We start from the raw sequence: 26,339 nt of genomic DNA, 5'->3' as shown, positions 1-26,339 counted from the left end.
ATAACTGTAGGAACAGCAGATCACAGGTTAAATTTGGTTGCAAAGTAAAAAATGTTCATCAGACATTTAACACCGACGCCAGCCAATCAGATCCACTTTAATACTCAGCTGGAGTGCCAGGTAACCAGGCAAAGCGTGGGTGGGCAGTTTTTACTAATTACTTAATTGGTAACCTATCAAGTCTGCTAGGAAGTTTTCTTCAGTTTGTATCATCTTATATGCAAATGACACTCAAAGTGTGTGTTTTCTCAGCCATGTCATATAAGAGGCACCAGAACCACCAGAGCACAGTGTTTACTGTTTCCAGTGTACAGATACTGTCGTGGCTGCACCTGCTCATGGCCGCACTCTATACCCAGGCTACCAGCAACTACAGCATGGTAAGTCTTATACTAACACATACAATATTGATGTTGTGCTGAATGTGTTAGCCTCTGAACCTAAAAATTCTTCATATTGAATCTGTTTACTCAAGTTTGTTTCCTTTCCCTCGTACTTCCCTTCCTTTCTCCTCTCTATTCCTCTATTCTTCCTTCTCTATTTCATCCTCTTCTGTTCTGTTCTGTCCTCCCATCCCCTCTTCTCTTCAGCTGCAACCTTGTACAAACATCACTGAAGTGCTCGAGAGGTACTACCTGTCACCATCTTATGGCATTGAGTTCTGCATTGGTTTTCCTGGCAACTTTGTGGTTGTACTTGGTTACATATTTTGTTTGCAGCAGTGGCAGAGCTGCAACATTTACCTCTTCAGCCTGGCAGTCTCCGACCTAATTTTCCTCTGCCTGCCGCGCCGCCGCGCGCATTCCCTATGCGAACAAACAATCAGAAACCAGTCCATATGCTTGCATTATCAACCGCTATGTACTGCACGTAAATCTTTACTCTTCCATCCTGTTTATGGTTTTGTTAAGCATGGACCGCTTCCTGCTCATAAGATATCCAACACGGAACCACTACCTGCTGAGGCCACAATCAGCCTTCATCTTAACAGGGCTGAGCTGGCTAGCTGTCAATGTGGAAGTTGCTCCAATGATATCACTGATGATCCACGACCTCCAGATCGGAAACTGGAGCCGCTGCAGGGATTTTGCCAGCCTGGAAGGAAACATCAATACATTGGGCTACAGCCTGGGACTAACCCTGATTGGTTACCTTCTCCCTCTGCTTGGACTTTGTGGTTTCTCCTACCAAATTGCACATCTGCTCCGTGTCCAGGAAAGGGCTGTCCAGAACAGGACAACATCATACAAGCGGCCTTTGAGGGTTGTTGTAATGGCTGCAGTCATTTTTCTGGTTCTCTACACTCCATACCATGTGCTGAGAAATGTCAGAATAGCATCTAATGAGGCCTGGGCAGGGCTGTGTACAAAGATGTACATACAGGGCCTGTACATCCTGACCAGACCGTTGGCCTTCTTGCACAGTGTCATCAACCCTGTCTTCTACTTCCTCATGGGTGACAAGTTCAGAGAGCTCCTATTTGCCAAGCTCAGAAAGCTGGGCAGAATGAAAGAGCAGCAAAGAGGGCAAGACTGAAAACAGTTTACACATATCCTTATGAGACACACATCAACATAGTGCAGCCAAACACATGAACCAGCTCGATCTGTACATGTATTTCGTTAAGGTTTTATGCTTTACTTTATTTCTGCTGTTTTAATTACCTCCACCCATGGAGGTTATGGTTTCGGTTCGGCTTGTCCGTTGTTTGTTGGTTTGTTTGTGTGTCAGCAGGATTATGTATAAACTACTGGCACGACTTCATGAAACTTGGTGGAAGGGTGTAGCAAGGAAGCCAAAGAAGAACCTATTTAATTTCAGAGCGGATCCGAATCACGGGGCATTTGTGCTGCATTCATGTGGTGTCAGAATAATTTGCTGTAGTGACCATTTTCACATATATTACATCACATCCAAATAAGTATCACAATATTAGTAGTATTATATAAGTAAATATGTACATATGGGCATAACTTGCACTGTACTGTGATGTTGTTCCACTTTTCTGCTTTAAATGCAAACTAATGCTGACATTTTCACCCAGTAAAAGCCTATTTTACTACTAACATTAAAGGCAGTGATAATGAAGCTGTAGCTCTGGTTTCACTCAAGAACAGAATGGTGTTGTGTGAGACTTGTGAAGTGTTCTAATGTGTGCGCATGTGCATAGTAGTATATCGTTCTTTATCTTAAGATGTAATCCTGCTAATAAGCCCCATTTTTACTAAATGTATCGGTAATATGATTGTGTCTTTTTTGTTTGTAACTTTAACAAAATAGAGTTACTTTCCCATTTAGTCTATTCTCCCCAAGCCTGATTATATGTGATAGAAGACATGTCTGGATATCCATAAAGTGGTACTGATGCAAAGTTAACTTTCATTTTAGTAACAGTGCAAGTAACATAAAATAACTTATAAACTTAAAGATTTATAAACAATTATAACATAAAAATTCAGCTAAAAGCCAGAGCCTATTTTTATATTAATGCACTGTTTAAGCACAAGTATGTATGTGCAGTATGTACCGTATGTGCAGAAAGGTTAATGTTCGTATTCGTACCTGTATTTGTTGAAAAAGCATAACTATTTAGTCAGATGAAACTGGAGGTGGATGTTTTGTCATTTGTACTACTATTTTTGCGATGTTTGTACATATTACTTTTAAATGTAATAAAATATAACTTAACTCAACTAATAATTAATAGCTGCTACTTCTATTTCCGATTGGGAGGTTAATTACTTGTGAGAAAATAAAAAATATATTGAGAGATGCATTGAAATCTATTCTTTTTTCATCTTTAAATATGCATTGTCTTTTAAATAAAAGGTTGATCAGGGTGTTTTGTGTTTTTTTGACAAAAAAGTAAAATTTGAATGCAATGCTTATCAGAAGCCACATCTTACTATTTGGATTCCTGGGCTTTTCATCAGCACCATAAGTCAGTCATACTTTAGATAGACTTCAAATAAAAACAGCTGAATTTCAATTCCATTACAGTACAAGCAATACCAAAAAGTAAAAATAAGGAGAGTCCTAATGGTTTATGATGCATACAATATAACAGCAACATGCAGTTAGAAGACATTTATCACATCATCACCCCATTATTGTCACTTCCCAATCGCTCCTGAGTGATGTTTGCAGGGAGACAAGATACCTATACCAAATATCAATTACGTATATTTTTGTCATTCACATAATAATCCATTCCATGTAGTTGGCTGACTGAATACCTGTTACTTTTACACTTTTAATGAGTGCCAATACCAGTAGTGATGAGCCCACTGTGACATACTGATTGGCACAGCTCCACCCACGACTAACTAGTTCATCAGTTCATCACAAGCTCTGTCATCTATTTCTTTTCTGCCTCATTCTGGTTCTCCTTTTTTTCTGACTCCATTTCCATTTAACAGTGCATACTAATTTAACAATTAGGACTTGCTCTCATGCATTGTCCTCCATTAATCCATCAGATTGTATCTTAACTTTCATACATTATTTTAGTTTGTGTAATCTAACTGTAAGGAGTTTTATTTATGTTGTTGTTGCTACATAATTTTATCAATGTCATTTCCCACAAACATAAAGCAGGACACTTGTGGAGTTTAGCCCGGTATCAGAGCTTTGGGCTAATACTGCTCTCTGCTGGATTACATTTGTACCACAAGATGTCCGTCAGGGCTAATAAATTAAATGTGCGGCAATAAATGCTATTTCCAATTGTTATATAATTCCCAAGATGGTAATTTGCATAGTTGTATGGGCTCTTTTATGGGATACTTTTATACCCATCTCACAAATCCATGAACACATACACATCCAGGTGGTAGGAGATTGCTATGTTTTTCAGTAACTGCATTCAAATTTTAAATTAGATGGTACACTTGGGAGGTAGTTTAGTGCAGTGGTTTCCAACCTCACTGTTGGGACCCCTACAAGGGGTCGCAAGACAGGTCTGAGGGCTTATGACATTAGTAAGCAACAAAAACATTTCTGCTACCTACATAAAGATTTGGTTACACTTTACTTTAAGTTTTCTACATAAGAGTGACATGACACTGTCATGAACGTGTCATAAAACATTATAAACAAGTCATAAACGTTTATGACATAACTCTTTTTTAGTAAGTGTCATTTGGTTTTGTCATGACACGTTAGGGTTAGGGTTCATGTGTCATGACTGTGTCATGACAGTGTCATGTGCGTGTCATGTATTCATTACAGTGTCATGTCACTCTTATGTAGAAAAGTAAAGTGTTACCAAAGATTTTCAGGTGTTCCTCTGGTCTTTTTGTCTTTTCTTCTAACTCACTGGCTTATTTACTTCTTCAACAACAAAATCCCTTTGGTTGAACTGGTCACAGCTTGTAACCTTAATTCTTAAAGGAGAATTCCGGTTGATTTCAACACGTAGCTCTGTTGTTGGTAAATTTGGAGTGCTGTCAGAAGCGAGAGAAACGAAAACAATTGTTGTTGCCTACATCTTATTATCCTTCTGCTACAGTTTGCACCCAGGAGACTGAAACAGGGCACATTTTAAACGTGCTTTTAGCCTCTTAACATGTTCGAAATGTCATTACAATTGCCTGGGTCTATGGCCCTTCCACCCAATACTATGTTCCTGCATTTTCAGGACCGGATTTCTACGACCACATTTCCAGGACCCCAGCTTTTCTTTTTTTAACTAAAGCACCGTCCCGGAGGCTGCATTTTCAGGACTGCATTTCTAGGAGCCTAGTTTTTCAATACACCACCTACCGAATTGGATGACCACAACTGTTTAAAAGGTTCATTCCACCAAAAAGGTAATTTCTGTCCAAATATTAAGTTTAAAAAGGTTTGTACACCCAGATACTACTTGTCTTGCAATTCAACTTGGTTGGTAAGTAAGTTGCATGTTGGGCAATTTGTGTAGCCTAATTAGCAGACTTGGCTCATTAACAGGTAAAATAAAGATATACTTTTTAAAATCAATTTTAATTGAAAACAATAATGTATTAAACACATTTCACAACCCAATTTCCAACAAAGACAAAAAGTTTAATTTTGGCATTTCCACATGATATACAGACAAACAGGAGAATGAAAGTTTTATCAACGATCCCTGCGAGAAAGAGAGACAGAGAGAGATGAGAGAGATGCAAGAAAACAATAGAAATTACATTTGATTAACATTTGACTTTTCCTCTTCAATATTAAAACCCAAATTGTGAAGTAGGTAACAGTAATTTAGTGATCTTCCTTCTTTTCTCTTTTGTTTTTCCAATCGTCTCCTCCACTTCACTGAAATAGTAAGTGAACAACATAATCACTGCTTGGTTAATAAAACCAAGTAACACTTAAAAAAGATGCATTCATTACTTCTTCCTAATTAAGGTATTAAGTAATGTTAGTAAATAGTTGATAAAGATTTCATGACATTATGTAAAAAACCTGTGAAATACCTGTTAATTAACAATTAACGTTAAACATTTCACATACACTGAAGACAGTGAAGACCAACCCTAAGGACAGGCTTTTATCATCTTTTGAAGTTTAATGTGCTGGCTATAATTAATTATTATAGTCATTAAGTTAACAAGTAATATGATACACATAGTTGGGCTTAGCAAATATAGCTAAAACGTTAGGTTTTATTAAACAAATACTTTAGGCTAACAGTTAACAAGCTATCATAAAGTAACAATGATTCTAACATTAAGACTTTAAGACTATTAACGTTCACACTTCTGCCAGACAGCGAACGTTACTTTACTTTAGCGTTAAAAAAATAAAAATAACGTTATTCACAATCAGTAATGTTACTCACACAGGGCTTGATGTGCTCTTCTTCCATTTTTGGTGGAAATGCAGTCCTGTCACATTACTATTATTACCCACTCACTTCCTTGGCAAGACCCGCCTTATAGTTAGGGTCCGAGAATTGTGGTCCTGAAAATAGAGTCCTGAAAGGGCAGCCTCTGGAACTGCAGCTACATGCTACTCCTTCCACCTGCTGAAGTCACGCCCTTTGTCTGAAATAGAGATATCAATCAATCAAAAAAAATCAATCAAAATTTATTTATATAGCATTTTACAAAAACCAGCAGGTATCCAAAGTGCTTAACATCAGAAACACATATCATACAATAGAAAAAATGAACATAGAAAACAGTAAAATCAGAAAAGGTTACACAGAAACAAAAGAATGAAATTGTCACACCACTGCTACGTATAAAAGGCCAGACGGAACAGATACGTTTTGAGTTTGGACCTAAAAAAAAGATATGAAGAAATGTGGCACTAGTGGGCATTAGAGGAGATGATATTGGCCAGCATCCAGACTCCCTGTGCAGGGCTAGCAATTCATAAAGGTTATATGAAGTCTATAAAAAATAGAAGAGAAAAACATTGTTTGGTGACTGGGAGGTTCAAATCCTGAGCTGCTTGTGTTTTTCTCCTTTACTTCCATCATTTACTAAATACTGCTTTACTATCAGTCACTCTTAATCATTTTCAACTGCCAAATGCTGTAAATGTGCATTCAGTAAGTCGTCATATTTGACCTATAATTCTACAAAAGTAGAGTATTTTCACTTTCTTTCTGTAACATATTTGGTTACACTTTACTTGAAGGTATCTACATAAGAGTGACATGATACTGTCATGAACGTGTCAAAAACATTATAAACAAGTCATAAACGTTTATGGCATAACGCTTCTTTTAGTAAGTGTCATTTGGTTTTTGTCATGACAAGTTATGGTTAGGGGAAGGGTTAGGGTTAGGGTTCATGTGTCATGATAGTGTCATGACAAGTGTCATTTCACTGTTATGTACCTTCAAGTAAAGTGTTACCACATATTTTTTATAGAAATAAAAGGTTCAGATGCATACAAAATAAAAACAGCTGTGCACCACTGGTCATTCACTGTGAATTGTTCAAACCAGAGAAACCTCCAGAAGGCTGGCCACATAAAGACAACCATTAGTAAGGAGGAATGGTCATGTGTGATATAAAAAAACAATAACCTTATTGCAGCACTTGCTGTGACGATGCTGATATTTTGTCTATGTGGTCTGCCACCAGAGGGCACTCTTATTATATAAAATTAAAAACACTTTCATAGTACAAAATTAAAAAAATATTAAGGGGAGTATCGGATATCTTATCAACGGAAAGCATCTTCTCTTCCCTCTTCCTGAAATTAAAAATGTGCTGAACTCTGTTATGAACAAAGTGAGAAAAGACAAGAGGAGGCAAACATTATTAACATATAACAAAGTATTTACAAAAAACAAAGATAAGTGTCATTTGTATTTAAAATTAAACGTAAAATCAAAAGTAAATAGTAATGTTTTACATCTGTGTCCTCTAATCAACCTAATGTCTCATGTAAACTATACTCCCTGTCTGAACCACCGAGATCCTACTGACTTGAATTGATGGAAGACACAGGAGAGCACTGCCTGGAGTTTTCGGTGGTTGATATTGGACAGACATTTGTTTTGTGTAATCTGGAGCATGGCCAGGTTTTATCTTATTTAATGATTCACAGATGATCACACATGCTTTATAAATCATATACCAAAGGTTACTTTAAAACTTTAACATAAGCTATCCAAAGTCAGTATTAAAAATAAGACTTGTGTCATTGCCCCACTGTTGGCCTTCACTAGAACAAATCCAAACACAGAAATGCAGAAAGAGTACTCTTGATCCCATTGATATAACCAAATAAACCACTGTCAGTCCCAGACTGGGGATTTTAAAGATATCCCCATTTTATTATACCTAGCTCACGGTCTCTGCAGGGTAAGGTAAATATAAATATCACTACCCTGACTTTGTCTCACATGTCTCTCAGCAGTAGATCATGTGCTTTGCTAAGGCTGACCAACAGTGTAAGCTTTGTTGCCAAAATATACTGTAGGCTCCCTATTAGAACCAACATGATCAAGATGTGTTATGCAACCATAGGAAAGGCGCTTAATACCATAGATTGAAAATGAAAGTCAACACTGTAGTATAGTTTTGTGTTTTGTGCTCCAGTGATCCAAAGCAAAGTGAACTAGAACTGCAAGCAGTTATGACGGGGTCCAAGCCTCCCGGCGCCAGTTGCCCACGACGCCAGTCGCCCCCGACGACCCGGGGAGCACGAGAAAGCGTACCCAAAGCGTAAAGGTGGGGAGGCAAACGTCAGGAAATATCGAGAGGTGTGAGCCGCAAGGTCTGCGGTACATTTCCGTTGCAAATATGCCAGAGCCCTAAAGGATTTTTGACAACCTCTGCTCCGTATGGTTTTATTTTCTATAAAAGCTTGTAAAACATCAACCCTGTTGTCCATAGTCAATCTATGAACATCATTTCTTTTCAGGAAAAACTGGTCTGGAATATTTGTGCTGCAGTGAGGTCACTTGAATGTTAAAAAGGTTGTAGGACCATAAAGACAAATGGAGCCTGTTTAGTTCCCTTTCAAATGGTGCCCCATTTGTAAGGAACATGCATTTGTGGGATGAGCAGCAGAGCTCAGTATGTGGGTTGCGCCCATGAAAAATTTGCCAAATCGTCTCTGACAATGCCAAACAGCTTTTCTTTGCTGTTGCTACTGACTCTTGTTTTGAGCTTCTGGTATCCCCAGGTGCTGACAATCAGGTGCCTTATTCTGCAACCAGTGGCCATCCCATATCTCCACAGTCTGGGACCAAACTCTATCCTCCAAGGTGACAAAGCTCATCCCCACAGAGCGGGGTTTATCAGAAACAACACTGTAAATCTACAGTGTTGTGCACGTTGTGGTTAAAGCCATGGGATAAGTGTGTAGAGTTTTGAAAACTGTGTTCAAGCAATGAAAAACAAACTAGAGTTTGGTCCACATGAACTGCTGCTGTGCAGACTGTAGTTAGCGTTTTGCACATGTGACTCCAGTTGTGCCCACTGTAGTTTAGCAATAAAAAAAACTGTAATATAGCGATGAATAATATTTTAGACAGATGGCCACCAAGGAGGTCAGGGTCTCCTAACTCTGTGTTAAATTGTCTCATGGATAAATTTGACCTGGTTGATGTTTGGAGGGAACAGTTCCCAAAGACAATCCAGAATCGACTACTGGTTACTTTCCAGATGTTTAACGAGGAACAACATTTCAGTCAATATCAGTAACACTCCACTGACCTATCACAAAGCGATTTACCTCTCAATAACTCTGTCCTCGGATCAGTCCTCTGGCCCAAAAGCCTCATTTTGGAAACTTAATAGTTCCCTCCTTGAACATGATCAGGTCAAACAAAGAGTCAAAGACTTGATTGAAAACTTTTGGAATAAAGCAAACTCTCAGAAAGCTTATGGGACAAACTGGGAGCTCCTAAAATATGAGTTGGGAAAGTTTCTCAGGAGGTTTGGTGGTGATCTGGCCAAGAACAGACGAGCAGCTGAAGACGAGGTTATTAAGAAGCTAGCGTTTCTTTCAAAACAAGAGTCTTTATCTAATGAGGAAAGATGTGAATATACGAAATTACAAAATAAATTTGATGACATCTAAAGCATTAAATCAAAAGCTAAGGGAGCCTATATAAGGTCAAGGAAACGATGGATGGAGGAGGGTGAGCAAAACTCAGCCTACTTCTTTAGACTTGAAAAGAGTAAAAATGTATTGGCTACTGTAGATCAAATTAAAGTGGAGGGGAAAATTATTAAAGATCCAAGAGAGTTAGCCATCCATTGCTATAATTTCTATAACAATCTATACACATCTAATTACTGCGAGGTAACAACTAAGTCATTTTTGGACTCTATCAGCCACTGTAGACTTATATCCCCAGAAGACAGAGACTATTGTGATGATAGCATTGCCCAAGAGGAGGTTTTGAAGGCGATTAAAAATCTCAAAAACAACAAGAGCCCAGGGTGTGATGGTATAACTGCTGAATTATACAAAATGTTTGATGAATTACTAACTCCCTTTCTGGTAAAGGTTTTCTCAGAGAGCTTAGAGAAAGAAGCTCTTCCAACAACTATGACGCAGGGTGTTATCACATTGATCCCGAAACCAGGCAAGGACAGAAACTGTCTAGAGAATTGGCATCCTATCACTCTCTTAAATAATGATTACAAAATTGTCTTAGTCTTCATCATCATCATCATCCTTAGTCAACTGGCTGATGACACAACCATCTTCCTGAGAAATGCCTCCCAGATTCCCCCTGCAATAGAGCTGATCAGAGTATTTTCACAAGCGTCAGGTCTCAAATTAAACTTAAGAAAATGTGAACTAATGGCAGTTAAAGAATGTGATGTTTCAACTATATGTGATATCCCTGTGAAGGATCAGGTTACATACCTGGGAACAATAACAACTAAAGACCACAATACAAGAAGTCTAATAAATTTTAGCCTTATCATTGAAAAAACTAAAAAGAAACTAAATTCTTGGCTACAAAGAGACTTATCCTTGAGAAGAAGAGTGTTACTGACAAAAGCAGAGGGAATTTCCAGACTTGCTTATTTGGTGGCCTCTTTGGATGTTGATTGTGGGGTATCGAAAATAATTGACAATATGTTGTTTAATTTTGTGTGGAAAAACAAAACTCACTTTGTCAAAAAGTCTGTAATAATGAACACAAATCAGTATGGGGGCTTAAATTATTTGGACTTCACAACTTTAAGCAACGCCTTCAAAATCAACTGGCTCAGACAATTCTTTAATAATCCAACATTGCTATGGAATTTTATTCCTAACTATATTTTCTCTGAAATCGGTGGCCTGAATTTTCTGTTATTATGCAATTATAGTATTGGCAAACTCCCAATCAAACTGTCCAATTTTCGTAAACACATGCTTTTGGCTTGGTCTCTCTTATTTAAACATAACTTCTCACCTCATCGGTATTACATTTGGCATAATAACGACATTCTCTTCAAAAACAAATCTGTATTTTTTGAAAACGGGTTCAGGAATAATATTTTATTGTTGGCCAACTCTATGACACGAATGGCAGACTATACAGTTATTCAGAATTTTTGCGGAAATTTCAAATTCCTGTTTCGGTCAAGGAGTATGCAATTGTCTTTGATGCAATTCCCTCTGGAATCAGAATGCTGCTGGGAGGCATTAACCCATGGCCACTGACTCACAATATGGATTTATCTGATACTGCTGTGGGGAAGTTATGCTTTTCCGTAGTGTGCCGGACTAAAAATAAAACAATTAGAACTTAAGCTCTGAAGACTGTGCATATATGCTCAACACTTGTGACATCACATGACTGAATGATAATGTTCTATAGCTATGATTGGAACTCTCCTAACTGTAATGATGCTATGGACTGCTTGTTGATCGGCCTTGCTGGACTTTGCAGACTCCCTTGGATATGAGTGGCAATGTATTTATTTTGTAGTGGTATGTATGTGTATCTTTGTGTTGTTTGTAACTGCAAATGCTCTCAATAAATGAATAAAAAAATCAATAAAAAAAAAAAAATCCTCAGAATGATCAAAAACAGGAAAACAGAAACATACAGGAAATATACAAAACAGGAAAGAGAAATAGAAATATACAAACAGGGAACAGAAATCTAAACAATCCCAACGGAAATATCCTACAACCACAACACTCCAAAAGACTGTATGTTTCTACTAGTTATAATTATAAAGTTATTAAGTTATGAATCAGAAGTGCCGTTTGGCGTACGACGCTCTTGACCTCAGAAGGGGTAAAAAGGCCCAAACTGGTCTACGTTGACTATAGCGCCCCCTAATGGCGGATCTTTACCAAATTTGGTACAGAGCCTCAGAGCGCAATGCCAAACAAGCATCACAAGTTTCGTGTTGATAGCATTTACTATGGCAGAAATGTTGCATATGCAAATTTCCCATTTAAATGCATTAAATTATTGGCCAAAACACATAAACGTTGATTATGGCGCCCCCTAAGGGCCGATCTTCGTCAAATTTGGTACAGAGCATCGTCATGGGATGTTGAACAATGGTATCAAGTTATTTGCTGATAACATTTAATTTGGCCGAGATATGATATGATATGTGTGTGGTAGCTAGCTAGGACAATTAGTTTAGTTTAAATGCGCTTTAATGTAACAAAATTCTTTTAATAACTTTTGATCAGGTCCATCTGTAGATGCTATGTACCAGGTTTCGTGCACACGGCCTAGGACGAGTTCGATAAAGTTGGTTTTGTTCATTGCGCGATATTGCGAAAAAAGGGGAGTGGCCTATATCATGTGATTCCGCTTGATTCAAGGAACACGTGGATGTAAGGTTTTCTAATGTGCGATGTGTAATGTGGGAGTTATAGGCAAAAACACATTTGACTTCATTATAGCACCACCTAGTGGTCCACATGTGTAATATTTAGTAAGTGAGGTCAATTACCCATTTTACATCTACCCTGTTCATTTAAAGTTATTTAAAGTGGTAAATCCAAACGTGGGTCCCATAGGCCACGCCCACTTTGACCAATCAGTACCCTACTGGAGGGGTGGCCTCAGGAGTGGCCCTAGATGGTACCCTCCAAATTTTGTAAAAATCGGATGAGCCGCACACATTTTCGTAAAATGTGTGGGGCCCGTCCAAAGGGTCATGGCAAACAAGAATCTAAAGTTTTGCATTGATAGTATTTATTTTGGCCAAGATTTGGCAAAGTAAGTGTTTTCATAGTTAGCTACACAAATTTGTTTGTGCGTAATATGCGCAAGTTTATCAAAATTCTTTTAATAACTTTTTGTCAGGTAGGTCTGGTGATGCTACTTGCCAAGTTTCGTGCAGATCGGTTGCAAGGTCTAGGAGGAGATAAATCGTGATTTTTTCATACGTAAAAGTCTAGGCGGAAATGGGCGTGGCCTATATCACAGGATTCAGTGGATCCAGGGAACGCGTGGATATATGGTTGTTGAATGTCCGGTGTACGGTGTGGGAGTTATAGAGCCAAGCGCGTTTTTTTCTTTCTGCTATAGCGCCACCTAGTGGTGGAAGTGGGTTAATTGTTGCGCCTGAGGTCCTTGCGGAGTTTTCGACCAGTCCTGAAAATGGCACCCCCGCAACATGTACGGTTTAGGCTGTAGCGGGAGTTTTAGGCGGAGAAGAAGAATAATCCTTTGAAAAACAATCCACAGCCCTGCTGTGCGAACGGCGTAGCTTTGCTACCGCCGGTTCTTCCAGACTCGGGCTTGGACCCCTAATAAGGCCTTGTTCAGTCTGACAGCCCAAATCCGTTTTTTGAAATATCCAGATGGTATCCAGATTGATTTTAGAAAGTCTGGACAGCAAAAATCCAAATGAAATGAAATTTTTGCCAATCCAAGCCACATTAATGCGATTCCATCGGATTTCTACAGATGTGTCTCAGTTTGGACACTCTAGCCGCTGGCCAGGAAGATAGTAATGCATTTTTTTGCTCATGATACATAATTGACGTTTCTCACGTGAACATTTGTCAGATGTTTATAATCAGCATGTCAAAACACCATGTTCAATTTAAAAGGATTAGAATTAAAGACACCAGTTGTATGTCAGACAGTCAAGAAGAGGATCAGGTTTGAACTGCATCAACAGATATACAGTTCCATTAGTTGCTGAGATTATTTAAGAAAGCTACATCCTCAATCGTCATTGTCACATTAACAGATTCCTCTAATAAGCCAGAAAGGTCTAGGAACCCATACGATTAGTTAAACCTAGCCCTGACTCATCCCTTCATAGAAAAATGTTAGTTCAAGCACTTAAAAAAGAAAGAACTAAGCATGAATCACCACTTCCGATTTGTCAGCTCATTGTCCAAATACAAATATCTTACCTATTCCAATGACCAGGCAATGACAAAGTGAGATAGACAAAATACTGGAATATCTAGTAAGTGTTTGTAGAGCAAACAGTTTATCTTACTTTTATTTTTACACCTGGGCTTAGTTTAATTTTTGCTGCACATTTCACTCCATGCATTTGAATGATATCAATGTAAAAAGAATATCAGTCTTTTCAATGCTAAAAAAGAATATGTTGCCCAAATATAATTTGATGCAGATGACATAATGCTGCAATGCAAAGACTCTTTCCTAACTATATCCATGACCAGTTTTTTAAGCCAAAATAGCTCCCATTTACCCTATAAAAAATATGTCCTGCCCAGTGAACTACAGTTTTAGTTGTTGTCACAATGTTAATTGGTGTATGTGCCCATACTATTAACAAACTATTTTTGAAATCTTTAATCTGAATGAACAGCTAGTGTTTTGGTTTTTTTTGAAAAAATATTTTCTTATATAATATTTCTTTCAAAGCCTTGAAAGAGCAACTAGCAATTTAAGCACTTTGAGCTTATGCTTTAAGTAGTTCACAACATGTATGCAGAACGACAGTGACAAGTTGTTCGGTAACAACTTCCTGACTCAAGAGGTATGGCAGCAGTGCTACCCAAAAATAAATCACAATGCTGAAGAAAATGTGCTAATGTGAAACTACGTGTGAGGCCAACACAGGAACTAAATGGGTTTGTGTTGACTGAAATAAATAAGGAACCTTTAAAGAGCCTGTGGAAAGTACCATTGACAGAAATAAATTGCTAGTTTACAAGAAATAGAGTGATTGAGCCTGTAGTTCATTATCTTATCTGATCTTGCAGACGCTGTCATCATTAGAAAATTTCCAAATAGAAACCAAAAGGGAAAGTATATAAATGCTCAAATTTAAAGAAGTTGTTAGATTAAAAGTCAACGCTACTGGAGGGGACACTGCATTAACACTGCTCAAAGCTAATAATTTCCCTGAAGACGGAATATTCTAGTAAGCAGAGGAAAGAAAAGAAATATTGCAAGAAAAAGAGAAGTAAAGCCCGAAATGGCTGCTTGGATAGCGAGCCTCAAGAAAAAATAATGCTACCAGAAAATGTTTATGAAAAGTCTTGTGGCTTTTGTCTGTTTTACCTGCTTTCTTTTGCAGTACAGTTTTTTCTCCTTTTTTGAGACCAAGAAATCGTATTCAGCTCTTGGAAGATTGTGAGTACAACTATAGAATAAAGTTTGGAAAGTGATCGATAATTCTCTTAATCATAATTCCATTTCACATTTTACCTGCTGATTGATGTTGGTACAGTTTCCAGTGTACAGATACTGTCGTGGCTGCACCTGCTCCTGGCTGCACTCCATACTCAGGTTACCAGCAACTACAGCATGGTAAGTCTTATACTAACACATACAATATTGATGTTGTGCTGAATGTGTTAGCCTCTGAACCTAACATTTCTTCCTACTGAATCTGTTGTTGAAAATTGTCACAATTCCAAATCATAGAACACTGTTTTCAATTCTATATACTCACGTTTGTTTCCTTTTCCTCTTACTTCCCTTCCTTTCTCCTCTCTATTCCTCTATCCTTCCTTCTCTATTTTGTCCTCTTCTGTTCTGTTCTGTCCTCCCATTCCCTCTTCTCTTCAGGTGCCACCTTGTACAAACATCACTGAAGTGCTCGAGACGTACTACCTGTCACCATCTTATGGCATCGAGTTCTGCATTGGTTTTCCTGGCAACTTTGTGGTTGTACTTGGTTACATATTTTGTTTGCAGCAGTGGCAGAGCTGCAACATTTACCTCTTCAGCCTGGCAGTCTCCGACCTAATTTTCCTCTGCACACTGCCACGTCTCGCGTACCTCTATGCAAATGACCAATCAGAAACCAGTCCCTATGCTTGCATTATCAACCGCTATGTTTTGCACGTAAATCTTTACTCTTCCATCCTGTTTATGGTTTTGTTAAGCATGGACCGCTTCCTGCTCATAAGATATCCAACACGGAACCACTACCTGCTGAGGCCACGATCAGCCTTCATCTTAACAGGGCTGAGCTGGCTAGCTGTAAATGTGGAAGTTGCTCCAATGATATCACTGATGATCCACGACCTCCAGATCGGAAACTGGAGTCGCTGCAGGGATTTTGCCAGCCTGGAAGGAAACATCAATACATTGGGCTACAGCCTGGGACTAACCCTGACTGGTTACCTTCTCCCTCTGCTTGGACTTTGTGGTTTCTCCTACCAAATTGCACATCTGCTCCGTGTCCAGGAAAGGGCTGTCCAGAACAGGACAACATCATACAAGCGGCCTTTGAGGGTTGTTGTAATGGCTGCAGTCATGTTTCTGGTTCTCTACACTCCATACCATGTGCTGAGAAATGTCAGAATAGCATCTAATGAGGCCTGGGCAGGGATGCAGCCGTGTACAAATATGTACATAGAGTGCCTGTACATCCTGACCAGACCGTTGGCCTTCTTGCACAGTGTCATCAACCCTGTCTTCTACTTCTTCATGGGTGACAAGTTCAGAGAGCTCCTATTCGCCAAGCTCAGAAAGCTGGGCAGAATGAAAGAGCAGCAAAGAGGGCAAGATTGAAAAAGTCTACACATATCATATCATATATCATCATATGAGACACACATCAACATAGTGCAACCAAACACATGGACCAGCTCGATCTTTACATGTATTTTTTATGTATATATGTATATTTCTGCTGTGTTTTAATTACCTCCACCCATGGAGGTTATGGTTTCGGTTCGGCTTGTCCGTTGTTTGTTGGTTTGTTTGTGTGTCAGCAGGATAATGTAAAAACTACTGGAACAACTTTTACCCAGTAAAAGATTTTCTTGTTTTTTATGAAGCTGTAGCTCTAGTTTCACTCTAGAATGGTGTTGTGTGAGGTTCGTGAAGTGTTCTAATGTGTGCGCATGTGCTTAGTAGTATATCGTTCTTTATTTTAAGATGTAATCCTGCTAATAATCCCCATTTTTATTAAATGTATCAGTAATATGAGTATTTTTTATTGTAACTAACAACATACAGTTACTTTCCATGTTTACAAAGTAAAGTAACATACAATATCTTATAAACATAATTGAAGATGTATAAACAATTAATAATAATTAAATTAAAGGCCAGAGCCTATTTTTATATTAATGTGCTGTTTAAGCATGAATATATATCTGCAGATAGGTTGTTGTTCGTATCTGTCTTTGATGAAAAAGCATATTTATTTGTAGTCAGATGAAACTGGCGGTGGATGTTTTGTCTTCTACTGTTGTCTTGTACTTCTATTTTTTGGATGTTTGTGATTTATAGTCTGCCTTGTACTGTATTACTTTTAAATGTAATAAAATATGACTTAACTCAACTAATAATAATGGCTGCTACTTCTATTTTCTATTGGGAGGTTAATTACTTGTGAGAAAATAAAAAATATATTGACAGATGCATTGAAATCTATTTTTTCATCTTTAAATATTCATTATCTCTTAAATAAAAGGGTGATCAGGGTGTTTTGTGTTTTTTGACAGAAGACTACAATTTGAATGGAATGCTGATCAGAAGCCACCTCTTGCTGTTTGGATTTCTTGGATTTGCATCAGCACCATAAGTCAGTCATACTTTAGATAGACTTCAAATACAAAGTGTTGAATTTCAATTCCATTACAGTACAAGCAATACCAAAAAGTTTCCTAATGGTTTATGATCTAATACAATATACAGTAACAGCAATATCCATTTAGAAGACATTTGTCACATCACCCCATTATTGTCACTTCCCAATCCCAATGTTGAGCAATGTTGTGTATGTTTGTGGGGAGAGACAAGATAAGAGCCTATACCAAAAATGTTAGATTGTTTCCAGTGAGATAAGAGTTTACATAGTGACTTTGCTGTTGTAAACATTACTGTTGCTGCTCTACAAATATCATTTAGCCTAGTTATATTCAAAATATACATATGAAATACGTACTACCGGCACATACGGGTACTTCGCTACTTGCCGGTAGTATGTATGCATAGCTAATATGCAGATCACAATATTAAACAATGTTATTGCAGATGGCAGATTTTCCTCATATCGTGCAGGCCTAGACATTTTTTTTCCGATAAGCTTCTCATCGTTTTAGAGAACCAAGATTTATTGTGAAATTTCCTGGATAGTGACAAAGTCTTAGAATAGAGAAGTGAAGGGTTTGTGTAGCATGTTGTATCATGTTAGTTTTAGTAGTGTGAATGTGTGTATTTGCAAAGTATGCATGTGTAATAGTGTCAGCCCTGAGTTCCTACACACACAACCTCCACCACCGCTACAACAGCAAATCAATTCTCCTTTTTCCTCTTGCCTTTCACATTCAGAGTGAAACACATTTCACAGGTTTGAAACGCAAACATTAAATAAAAATCAGAGGAATGAAAAGCTCAGTTTTTTTCTATATTTCTCTCTCTTTCCTGAATCACATCAATAACTTAAGACCTGCAATTACAAAATCATTCCATCCCCATCTTAAAAAAAAAAACAACTTCCACTGTGGAAATAGTATTGTAGAATGGTCAGTCAGTGGCTCGTTAGGATATTTTTATAAAGCTTGTTTATGGTTTTGGTTGGTTTCGTTTATTGAAATTGTCTAATACCTACTTCCATTAATGTTTTTCTAAAGTGATAATTACCTAGAAGTCTTAGCTCTAAGAAAGCCTGCTTAATATTGGACTGTCAATGATCTTTTGATGCATATTTCGACCTGAATCCCCATTAACCACACTTAACTTCATCAGGCATTAATACAACAGATAGGGTCAAGTGCTTTCTTTCAGCCATGACTAATCACACCTCATTCAGTTTACATTGGCATCTCTGCTGGAATGAGCAAAGAAAATAAGCAAGGGTGAAATATTGGGCTGCGTTCTGTGTGCGTTTCACGTTTCATAATAAAAAAGTGTAGAGTGCAGTAGAGCGAGAACGAGAAAAAGCAGCAGAAAAGTTTAAATAAGGATAAATACGAAACCTAAAGGTCTAGCTATATTACCTATAAAGTGACATCCTAAGGTGATATATTTTTGGGAAGATATTGCAATTCAGACGTGGCCATTGAAGCAACAAAATCATTACAGGGCACTTGGGGCCAGATGCACTAACGCTTTTGCGCCCACTTTCAGGCGTATTAGTTTCGCAACGTGCACGTAAAAGCATGGTGAGGTATGTACAAACAGGCCGCACTGAGGTAAAAGCGCAGACTGCCTGTCGCAGGGACTGAAAATGGCAAATTGCGCTTTTCCGTGTCATGTATATGCATTCATGGGGGTGAAGGGGAAAGTGGGAGTATTCCATAAAGAGATAGGAGGGGAAACATAAAGTGCGCCTAATTATATATTCCGCGATATGTACAAAAAACGCACATGAAAGCGCGTCTCTATTTTGCGGTGAAAATTCTCTGCATCTTAAAAGCAGGTGTAAACCAGCCGCAAGCGGGTTTCCTCGCATATGCCTCCTGGTGAAATGGCAGCAGTAATCCGAGCAAGACGAAGACAGGCCAAGGAGACGAGCTGAAAGGATTTTTGCCACAAGGATCACACTTTTTCAGTTGAGTGAACACGAAATCATTAAGCGTTACAGATTGAGCAGCCATGCAATATTACAGTTACTGGAAGAAATCAAAGATGACATCGAGTCTCCGACTCAGCGTTCACATCCCATTCCAGCAGTTGTTAAACTCCTCGCTACATTACAAATATTGGCATCAGGATCATTTCAAACAGTCATAGCATCAGCAGTGGGAATATCGCAGTCTGCACTCAGCCGTATCATAGCACCAGTACTTAACGCTTTGCTACAGCGCACTAGTCAATACATACATTTCCCCACCACTAATGCCGAAATAACACGCATCAAGCAGGATTTCTTTGACATCGTTCCACTCCACCCACATACCAACTGTCCCCCCCGTCCCTCCAGGAACACATTTACAGAAACAGAAAACATACATATTCAATGAATGTGCAAGTTGTATGTGACGCAAACATGGTGATTACAAACATCGTGGCAAAATTCCCCGGTTCTGTCCATGACAGCTTCATATTCCGAAATAGTGCCATATACCAAAGATTGTGCATTGAATGGGGACGTTTCACAGTAAACCTAACAGTTCCCTTGGATATCTAATCTATTTATCTAGCCATCTATCTGCCTGCATTATTACATTATCAAACATCCCATGCATTAATACCACACGTTAATTTCTCTTCAATATATTTTATTTCTGTTCTATATTTTGCTGCAGGTGATGGTGTTGTATGCCCAACAACCATGGCTAATGACCCCATTACACAACTCAACAACAGCGGCTCAGCAAAATTACAACCAGGCACACATTCAGACGAGGGGGGTGATTGAGGGAACATTTGGGGTCTTGAAGAGCCGGATGCGCTGCTTGGACCATACAGGTGGAGCGCTTCTGTATACACCAGAAAAGGTGTGCAAAATCGTCATCGTTTGTTGTATTGTGCACAATATCGCCATTCTCCATGACATACCCCTGGACGTTCCAGAGGACAGGGAGGAGCCACCAGAAGACATCTGTGAGTACATATCGTGCAGAGATATTTTACCTAATGTGAAATAATGCCTTGTTGAAAGGAGTTGTATAAATATTACACAAATAACCCAGACTGAAACAATTGCGTTTTTACAATTTTTTATATGTATAATCTCCCTCTGACAGCTGGTTTATCTGACTGTGTTTGTTCAGACTTCATTTCTCTTTTTCTGAGACTACGCGTCAGCACAGTTGGAGATGGGACAGGTCTGGGTGGCGCAGGTCGAGATGGCACAGGGCTGGGTGGCGCAGGGTTGGAGGTTCCAGTGCAATGATCGTCTTGAGGCAGTTGTTGGTCTCCTGCTGCTGGCAACATCATCTCCTGACAGTTCGCGACATCCCATTAACTGCAACCACAAGGTCTTTTACCTGCTGACTGTCGCGTCTCATAGCCCTGATGGAAATGCCCATCTGCTGCACATCCGACGAAATCTTTTGTAGCGCCCTCATTTGGCCCCTTTGCTCAGTCAAGAGCATTCCATCCAGGTCATCCACCATGTTCATCCTACGTGCGGGTGCAGAGGGTAGAGACGAGGTAGAAGGTTCACATTTAATATCAGCAATGGCATTGGGTGGGTGAATATTATATTTGTATAGATATCAATCTAAAAAATATAAATATATAAAACACAAAGAATCTTAACCATTTAAAATCTAGTCTATCTTAAAGTGATGGTTGGGAGTAATTTCACCATAGGGTCCTTTGCACCATGACCTCGAGCCAAACACCCCCCCAGAAGCTTTTTTCACCTGGGTCGAACATTGGGAGAGTTAGCTAGAGTAGCGTTATCAGCTGAATAGCTTAGCGCAGGGGCTAATGGATCCAGTGATGTATCACGTAAATGACCCCACTAATAATGCCCGAAATGATACCAAACTTCTACACTAGTACAAATAGGTTATTTACTCATAAAACGATGGATTGGAAAGTTTGTAAGTACACCAGAAGTTTATGTAAATAACACTTGCCTGTTGGCTTCTCATCTCTGCTGCTGCTGCTGCTGCTACCTAACGGGCAGTAAGAGTGCTTAGGGCCATCTACAAATTACAACACCGAAAAGAGATGCAACAAAAATATTTATTAATTTAACTTTTTTTTTTAAAGTAAGTGCTGTAGTATAACTAGCAGGAGACAAGTTATAATTGAGGTAAGTTTGGAGACATTACCTTATTTAATCATTAACTTAATAAATATTTTTGTTGCATCTCTTTTCGGTGTTGTAGACAGCCCTAAGCACTCGTCTAACTGCCAGCAGCAGCAGCAACAACAACAGAGAGCAGAAGCCAGCAGGCAAGTGTTATTTACATAAACTTCTGGTGTACTTACAAACTTTCCAATCCATCATTTTATGAGTGCATAACCTATTTGTACTAGTGTAGAAGTTTGGTATCTTTTCAGGCATTATTAGTGGGGTCATTTACGAGATACATCACTGGATCCATTAGCCCCTGCGCTAAGCTATTCGGCTGATAACGCTACTCTACGCTAACTCTCCCAATGTTCGACCCAGGTGAAAAAAGCTTCTGGGGGGGTGTTTGGCTCAAGGTCATGGTGCAAAGGACCCTAGGGTGAAATTGCTCCCAACCATCACTTTAATCTTAACCAGACTTACCTTCATTTTCTAATGTGGTCTCAGCAGTATCGATTCCTTCCACGGCTTCCACCTGTTCATCAACCAGTGTTTGCTGAACAACCTCTTCAGTTGTGGTCAATTTGCGTACTTCTGGGGAACCTGCACCAGTTTTCCTGGCCAGTGCCCTGTTAAATGCAACTTTTTCTTTAGTACACCGTTTAACGTCCTGCCACCTCTTTTTCGCCTCTTCCACCTGTCTGCGGGTGTCGGTGCAGAATTCCAGCCTATTTAAATTTGCTGTAACCTCATAAACAAGCAGATCAACTTTGTTATCGGTAAAACTTTGTTTCCGCTGTTTTGACTGAGGTGGTGGCTGATCCATGATAGAAAAAGAGAGGCCCATTCAATTGCGCTTTTAAATGCGCACAATTTAACAGTATAGTGGGCGGAGAAAAGCGCTGATTACCCGATGAACTGCAGGTTTGGTAAATACGACGTAAGCTGATGTATCACAGCGTGCGCTTTCTGTGGGTTGGCCATGGCGCTGATAACGCTGCGTTCACAAATGTACGTACATCTGGCCCTCCGTCTCTTTATACAAGTGTTTAGGTAGGTTGCTTTATGTTAAACTTATGGTTTCCTAAACAAAGCACTTATTCTTATTCTTATTCTGAGAGTCAAAATTAATGATGAAAATAAATCTGCCTTGACTGGCTTTGGCTTCAGATCTTTCAGCATTTGACCTGACATTACCTTATGAAAAGTTAAACCAAACCCGAGAGAAAATCATGTTATTCAAAGTGCATATTTGCATTAGCAGTATGTGCATGCTTTACTCATGCTTAAACAATCCTATGTGACGAGAGTAATGGTGCACTTTCTAAACTGTATTTAGGTATGCAAAACTACAATATGTTATCAGTATTCAAAGAATCCTCTGCCATAATTCAGTTCATACATTTCCCTGAAGAAGGAATATTCTAGTAAGCAGAGGAAAGAAAAGAAATATTGCAAGAAAAAGAGAAGTGAAGCCCGAAATGGCTGCTTGGATAGCTAGCCTCAAGAAAAAATAATGCTACCAGAAAATGTTTTTGAAAAGTCTTGTGGCTTTTTTTCTGTTTTGCCTGCAACAACCACATTTTCTTTTTGTGCTTTCTTTTGCAGTACAGTTTTTTTTTTCTCTCATTTTTGAGACCAAGAAATTGTATTCAGCTCTTGGAAGATTGTGAGTACAACTATAGAATAAAGATTGGAAAGGGATCAATAATTCTCTTATTCATCATTCCATTTCACATTTTACCTGCTGATTGCTGTTTGTACACATATAGCACATACTGTAAACTGTAAACTAAGCCTATTCTGTAAAGCAATATTAAAGAGTTTGCATCAAAGTCTGTCCTCAGTGAAGTAAAAACAAAGATAGTGTGTGTCTAAGTGCATAGATGGAGGCTCTATTGGTTGCTTTAAAACTCAACATTTTCCTCAGAGCAAAAAAAAAAAAGACTTGCAGCTTAACTTATTTGGACCAACATTTTAGAAGGTGTTGTTGGAAAACTGAGGAGAGAAGAAAGCTTCATGAAGAAATCAGTTAGCAGCCAGACAGCTCCATCCTGCACCAGCTCATTCTGTTTAAAAACGATAAATATTGACTTATCTGCTGGTTGATTTATGTGTTGCACTCTTGCAATGCCACAATCACTGAACGCAATGCTGTTTCACTGACAGTAAACACATGGATGGACCCATCTGACAGATGTAGGTAGCATGTTTGAATATGGATATCTAAAACAATTATTTAAAACACTTAAATTGGGTGTCATATACACAGAGGTGTATAGTCCAGGTGCCAGAAAGTAAAAATCCTGCCATGTTTTTGGATCTGCCTCTACATCTAGAACAGGTGTTTTCACTAACGAGCTCATCTACCTGTTAGAGGAGCTGGTTTAGTGATGGTTGGGACAGCTGCTGGACAGGATTTCTACTTTCTGGCACCTGGACTATACACCTCTGCATATACACTTTGGCAGATTAATATAAAATATGATTTGAATATGAATTGTAATTGGATGAAATACATGTTTAATACAAATCTGAAACATAAAATTGTCTAGGTGGTACATTTCTTCTAGAGAATACATGAAACTATGATCTTTCTTATCTAAAATAAATGCAAAAGTTTGAAATAACCGTTGGAACATTAGATCACAGGTTAAATTTGGTTGAAAAGTCTCAGCTGGAGTGCCAGGTAACCAGGCAAAAGCGTGGGTGTGCAGTTTTTATTAATAACTTAATAGGTAACCTATCAAGTCTGCTAGGATGTTTTCTTTGGTTTGTATTATATTTTCATATGTAATATGCAAATGACACTCAAAGTGTGTGTTTTCTCAGCCATGTCATATAAGAGGCACCAGAACCGCCAGAGCACAGTGTTTACTGTTTCCAGTGTACAGATACTGTCGTGGCTGCACCTGCTCATGGCCGCACTCTATACCCAGGCTACCAGCAACTACAGCATGGTAAGTCTTATACTAACACATACAATATTGATGTTGTGCTGAATGTGTTAGCCTCTGAACCTAAAAATTCTTCCTATTGAATCTGTTGATGAAAATTGTCACAATTCCAAGTCATAGAACACTGTTTCTATTATTACTTATGTTTGTTTCTTTTCCCTCTTACTTCCCTTCCTTTCTCGTCTCTATACCTCTATCCTTCCTTCTCTATTTTGTCTTCTTCTCTTCTGTCCTTCCATTCCCTCTTCTCTTCAGCTGCAACCTTGTACAAACATCACTGAAGTGCTCAAGAGGTACTACCTGTCACCATCGTATGGCATCGAGTTCTGCATTGGTTTTCCTGGCAACTTTGTGGTTGTACTTGGTTACATATTTTGTTTGCAGCAGTGGCAGAGCTGCAACATTTACCTCTTCAGCCTGGCAGTCTCCGACCTAATTTTCCTCTGCACACTGCCACGTCTCGCGTACCTCTATGCAAACGACCAATCAGAAACCAGTCCATATGCTTGCATTATCAACCGCTATGTTTTGCACGTAAATCTTTACTCTTCCATCCTGTTTATGGTTTTGTTAAGCATGGACCGCTTCCTGCTCATAAGATATCCAACACGGAACCACTACCTGCTGAGGCCACGATCAGCCTTGATCTTAACAGGGCTGAGCTGGCTAGCTGTAAATGTGGAAGTTGCTCCAATGATATCACTGATGATCCACGACCTCCAGATCGGAAACTGGAGTCACGTCAAGGATTTTGCCAGCTTGGAAGGAAACATCAATACATTGGGCTACAGCCTGGGACTAACCCTGACTGGTTACCTTCTCCCTCTGCTTGGACTTTGTGGTTTCTCCTACCAAATTGCACATCTGCTCCGTGTCCAGGAAAGGGCTGTCCAGAACAGGACAACATCATACAAGCGGCCTTTGAGGGTTGTTGTAATGGCTGCAGTCATGTTTCTGGTTCTCTACACTCCATACCATGTGCTGAGAAATGTCAGAATAGCATCTAATGAGGCCTGGGCAGGGATGCAGCCGTGTACAAATATGTACATAGAGTGCCTGTACATCCTGACCAGACCGTTGGCCTTCTTGCACAGTGTCATCAACCCTGTCTTCTACTTCTTCATGGGTGACAAGTTCAGAGAGCTCCTATTCGCCAAGCTCAGAAAGCTGGGCAGAATGAAAGAGCAGCAAAGAGGGCCAGACTGAAAACAGTCTACACATATCATATCATATATCATCATATGAGACACACATCAACATAGTGCAACCAAACACATGGACCAGCTCGATCTGTACATGTATTTTGTTAAGGTTTTGTGCTTTACTTTATTTCTACTATGTTTTAATTACCTCCACCCATGGAGGTTATGGTTTCGGTTCGGCTTGTCCGTTGTTTGTTGGTTTGTTTGTGTGTCAGCAGGATAACGTAAAAACTACTGGCACGATTTTATGAAACTTGGTGGAAGGGTGTAGCAAAGAATCCAAAGAAAAACACATTACATTTTGGAGCGGAATTGGGGCATTTGTGTTGCATTCATGTGTTGTCGGAATAATTTACAGAAGAAAAAAAATTGTCGTAGTAACCATTTCCACACATATTACATCAGATCAATATAAACATCACAATATTCAAGTAATGTAACTTGATTACTACTTAAATAATGCTGACATTTTCACCCACACACTAAAAACTCCTGGGTCAAAAATAACCCATAATGGGTTATTTTTTTACCCAACTCCTGGGTTAAAAAGGGACCAACTAATTTCTGGGTTATTTCAACCCAGAAAATTGGGTTACTCTTTTTGACACAACCTCTGGGTTAAATACTTGACCAAAATGTTGGGTTAAAACAACCCAACAGTGTAGTTA

General features: G+C 38.9%; 2 protein-coding genes, 1 long non-coding RNA gene and 1 pseudogene across 6 annotated transcripts in view; 3 read left to right on the top strand and 1 right to left on the bottom strand.

The window, feature by feature from the left end:
- Window positions 1-252: 252 nt before the first annotated feature.
- LOC120545893 lies at window positions 253-1,595 on the top strand (annotated as a pseudogene).
- Window positions 1,596-5,021: 3,426 nt separating this feature from the next.
- Window positions 5,022-26,339, bottom strand: part of LOC120545901 — a 52,775-nt gene continuing 31,457 nt past the window's right edge. The window contains exons 3-4 of one of the 2 annotated variants that reach the window (XR_005636754.1): window positions 5,816-6,020; window positions 5,022-5,110 (exon numbers count right to left, since the gene is read on the bottom strand). This is a non-coding gene — a long non-coding RNA (uncharacterized LOC120545901). Of the gene's footprint in view, window positions 5,290-5,815; window positions 6,021-26,339 lie in introns of both variants that reach the window. The other variant, XR_005636753.1, reaches the window with a different exon arrangement.
- Window positions 14,550-17,112, top strand: LOC120545898 (succinate receptor 1-like). The gene is made up of 3 exons (XM_039780547.1): window positions 14,550-14,989; window positions 15,087-15,166; window positions 15,428-17,112. The coding sequence occupies exons 2-3, from the start codon at window positions 15,164-15,166 to the stop codon at window positions 16,376-16,378; spliced, it is 954 nt and encodes a 317-aa protein (XP_039636481.1). The 5' UTR covers window positions 14,550-14,989; window positions 15,087-15,163; the 3' UTR covers window positions 16,379-17,112.
- On the top strand, window positions 19,327-26,162 carry LOC120545868 (succinate receptor 1-like). Of its 3 annotated transcripts, none has more exons than XM_039780495.1 (4): window positions 19,327-19,370; window positions 20,068-20,365; window positions 24,345-24,472; window positions 24,725-26,162. In XM_039780495.1, the coding sequence occupies exons 2-4, from the start codon at window positions 20,071-20,073 to the stop codon at window positions 25,673-25,675; spliced, it is 1,374 nt and encodes a 457-aa protein (XP_039636429.1). In that variant the 5' UTR covers window positions 19,327-19,370; window positions 20,068-20,070; the 3' UTR covers window positions 25,676-26,162. The 3 variants fall into 3 exon arrangements, with proteins under 3 accessions (XP_039636429.1, XP_039636438.1, XP_039636444.1); XM_039780504.1 differs by lacking the exon at window positions 19,327-19,370 and adding an exon at window positions 20,536-20,917 and having other exon boundaries at window positions 20,278-20,365; XM_039780510.1 differs by lacking the exons at window positions 19,327-19,370; window positions 20,068-20,365 and adding an exon at window positions 23,161-23,181.

This window comes from Perca fluviatilis, chromosome 2 (assembly GCF_010015445.1).
Source record: "Perca fluviatilis chromosome 2, GENO_Pfluv_1.0, whole genome shotgun sequence".
NCBI classification, from domain to species: domain Eukaryota; kingdom Metazoa; phylum Chordata; class Actinopteri; order Perciformes; family Percidae; genus Perca; species Perca fluviatilis.
The sequence above is the reverse complement of the archived record's forward strand: the minus strand, read 5'-3'. Positions and strand labels throughout refer to the sequence as shown.

Excerpts from the sequence above, each read along its gene's own strand:
- LOC120545868 (XM_039780495.1), top strand. The coding sequence starts at position 20,071 with ATGGTGTTGTATGCCCAACAACCATGGCTAATGACCCCATTACACAAC. Across the intron at positions 20,366-24,344 it reads GGAGCCACCAGAAGACATCT|CCATGTCATATAAGAGGCAC; the intron begins GTGAGTACATAT and ends GTGTTTTCTCAG. Across the intron at positions 24,473-24,724 it reads CTACCAGCAACTACAGCATG|CTGCAACCTTGTACAAACAT; the intron begins GTAAGTCTTATA and ends TCTTCTCTTCAG.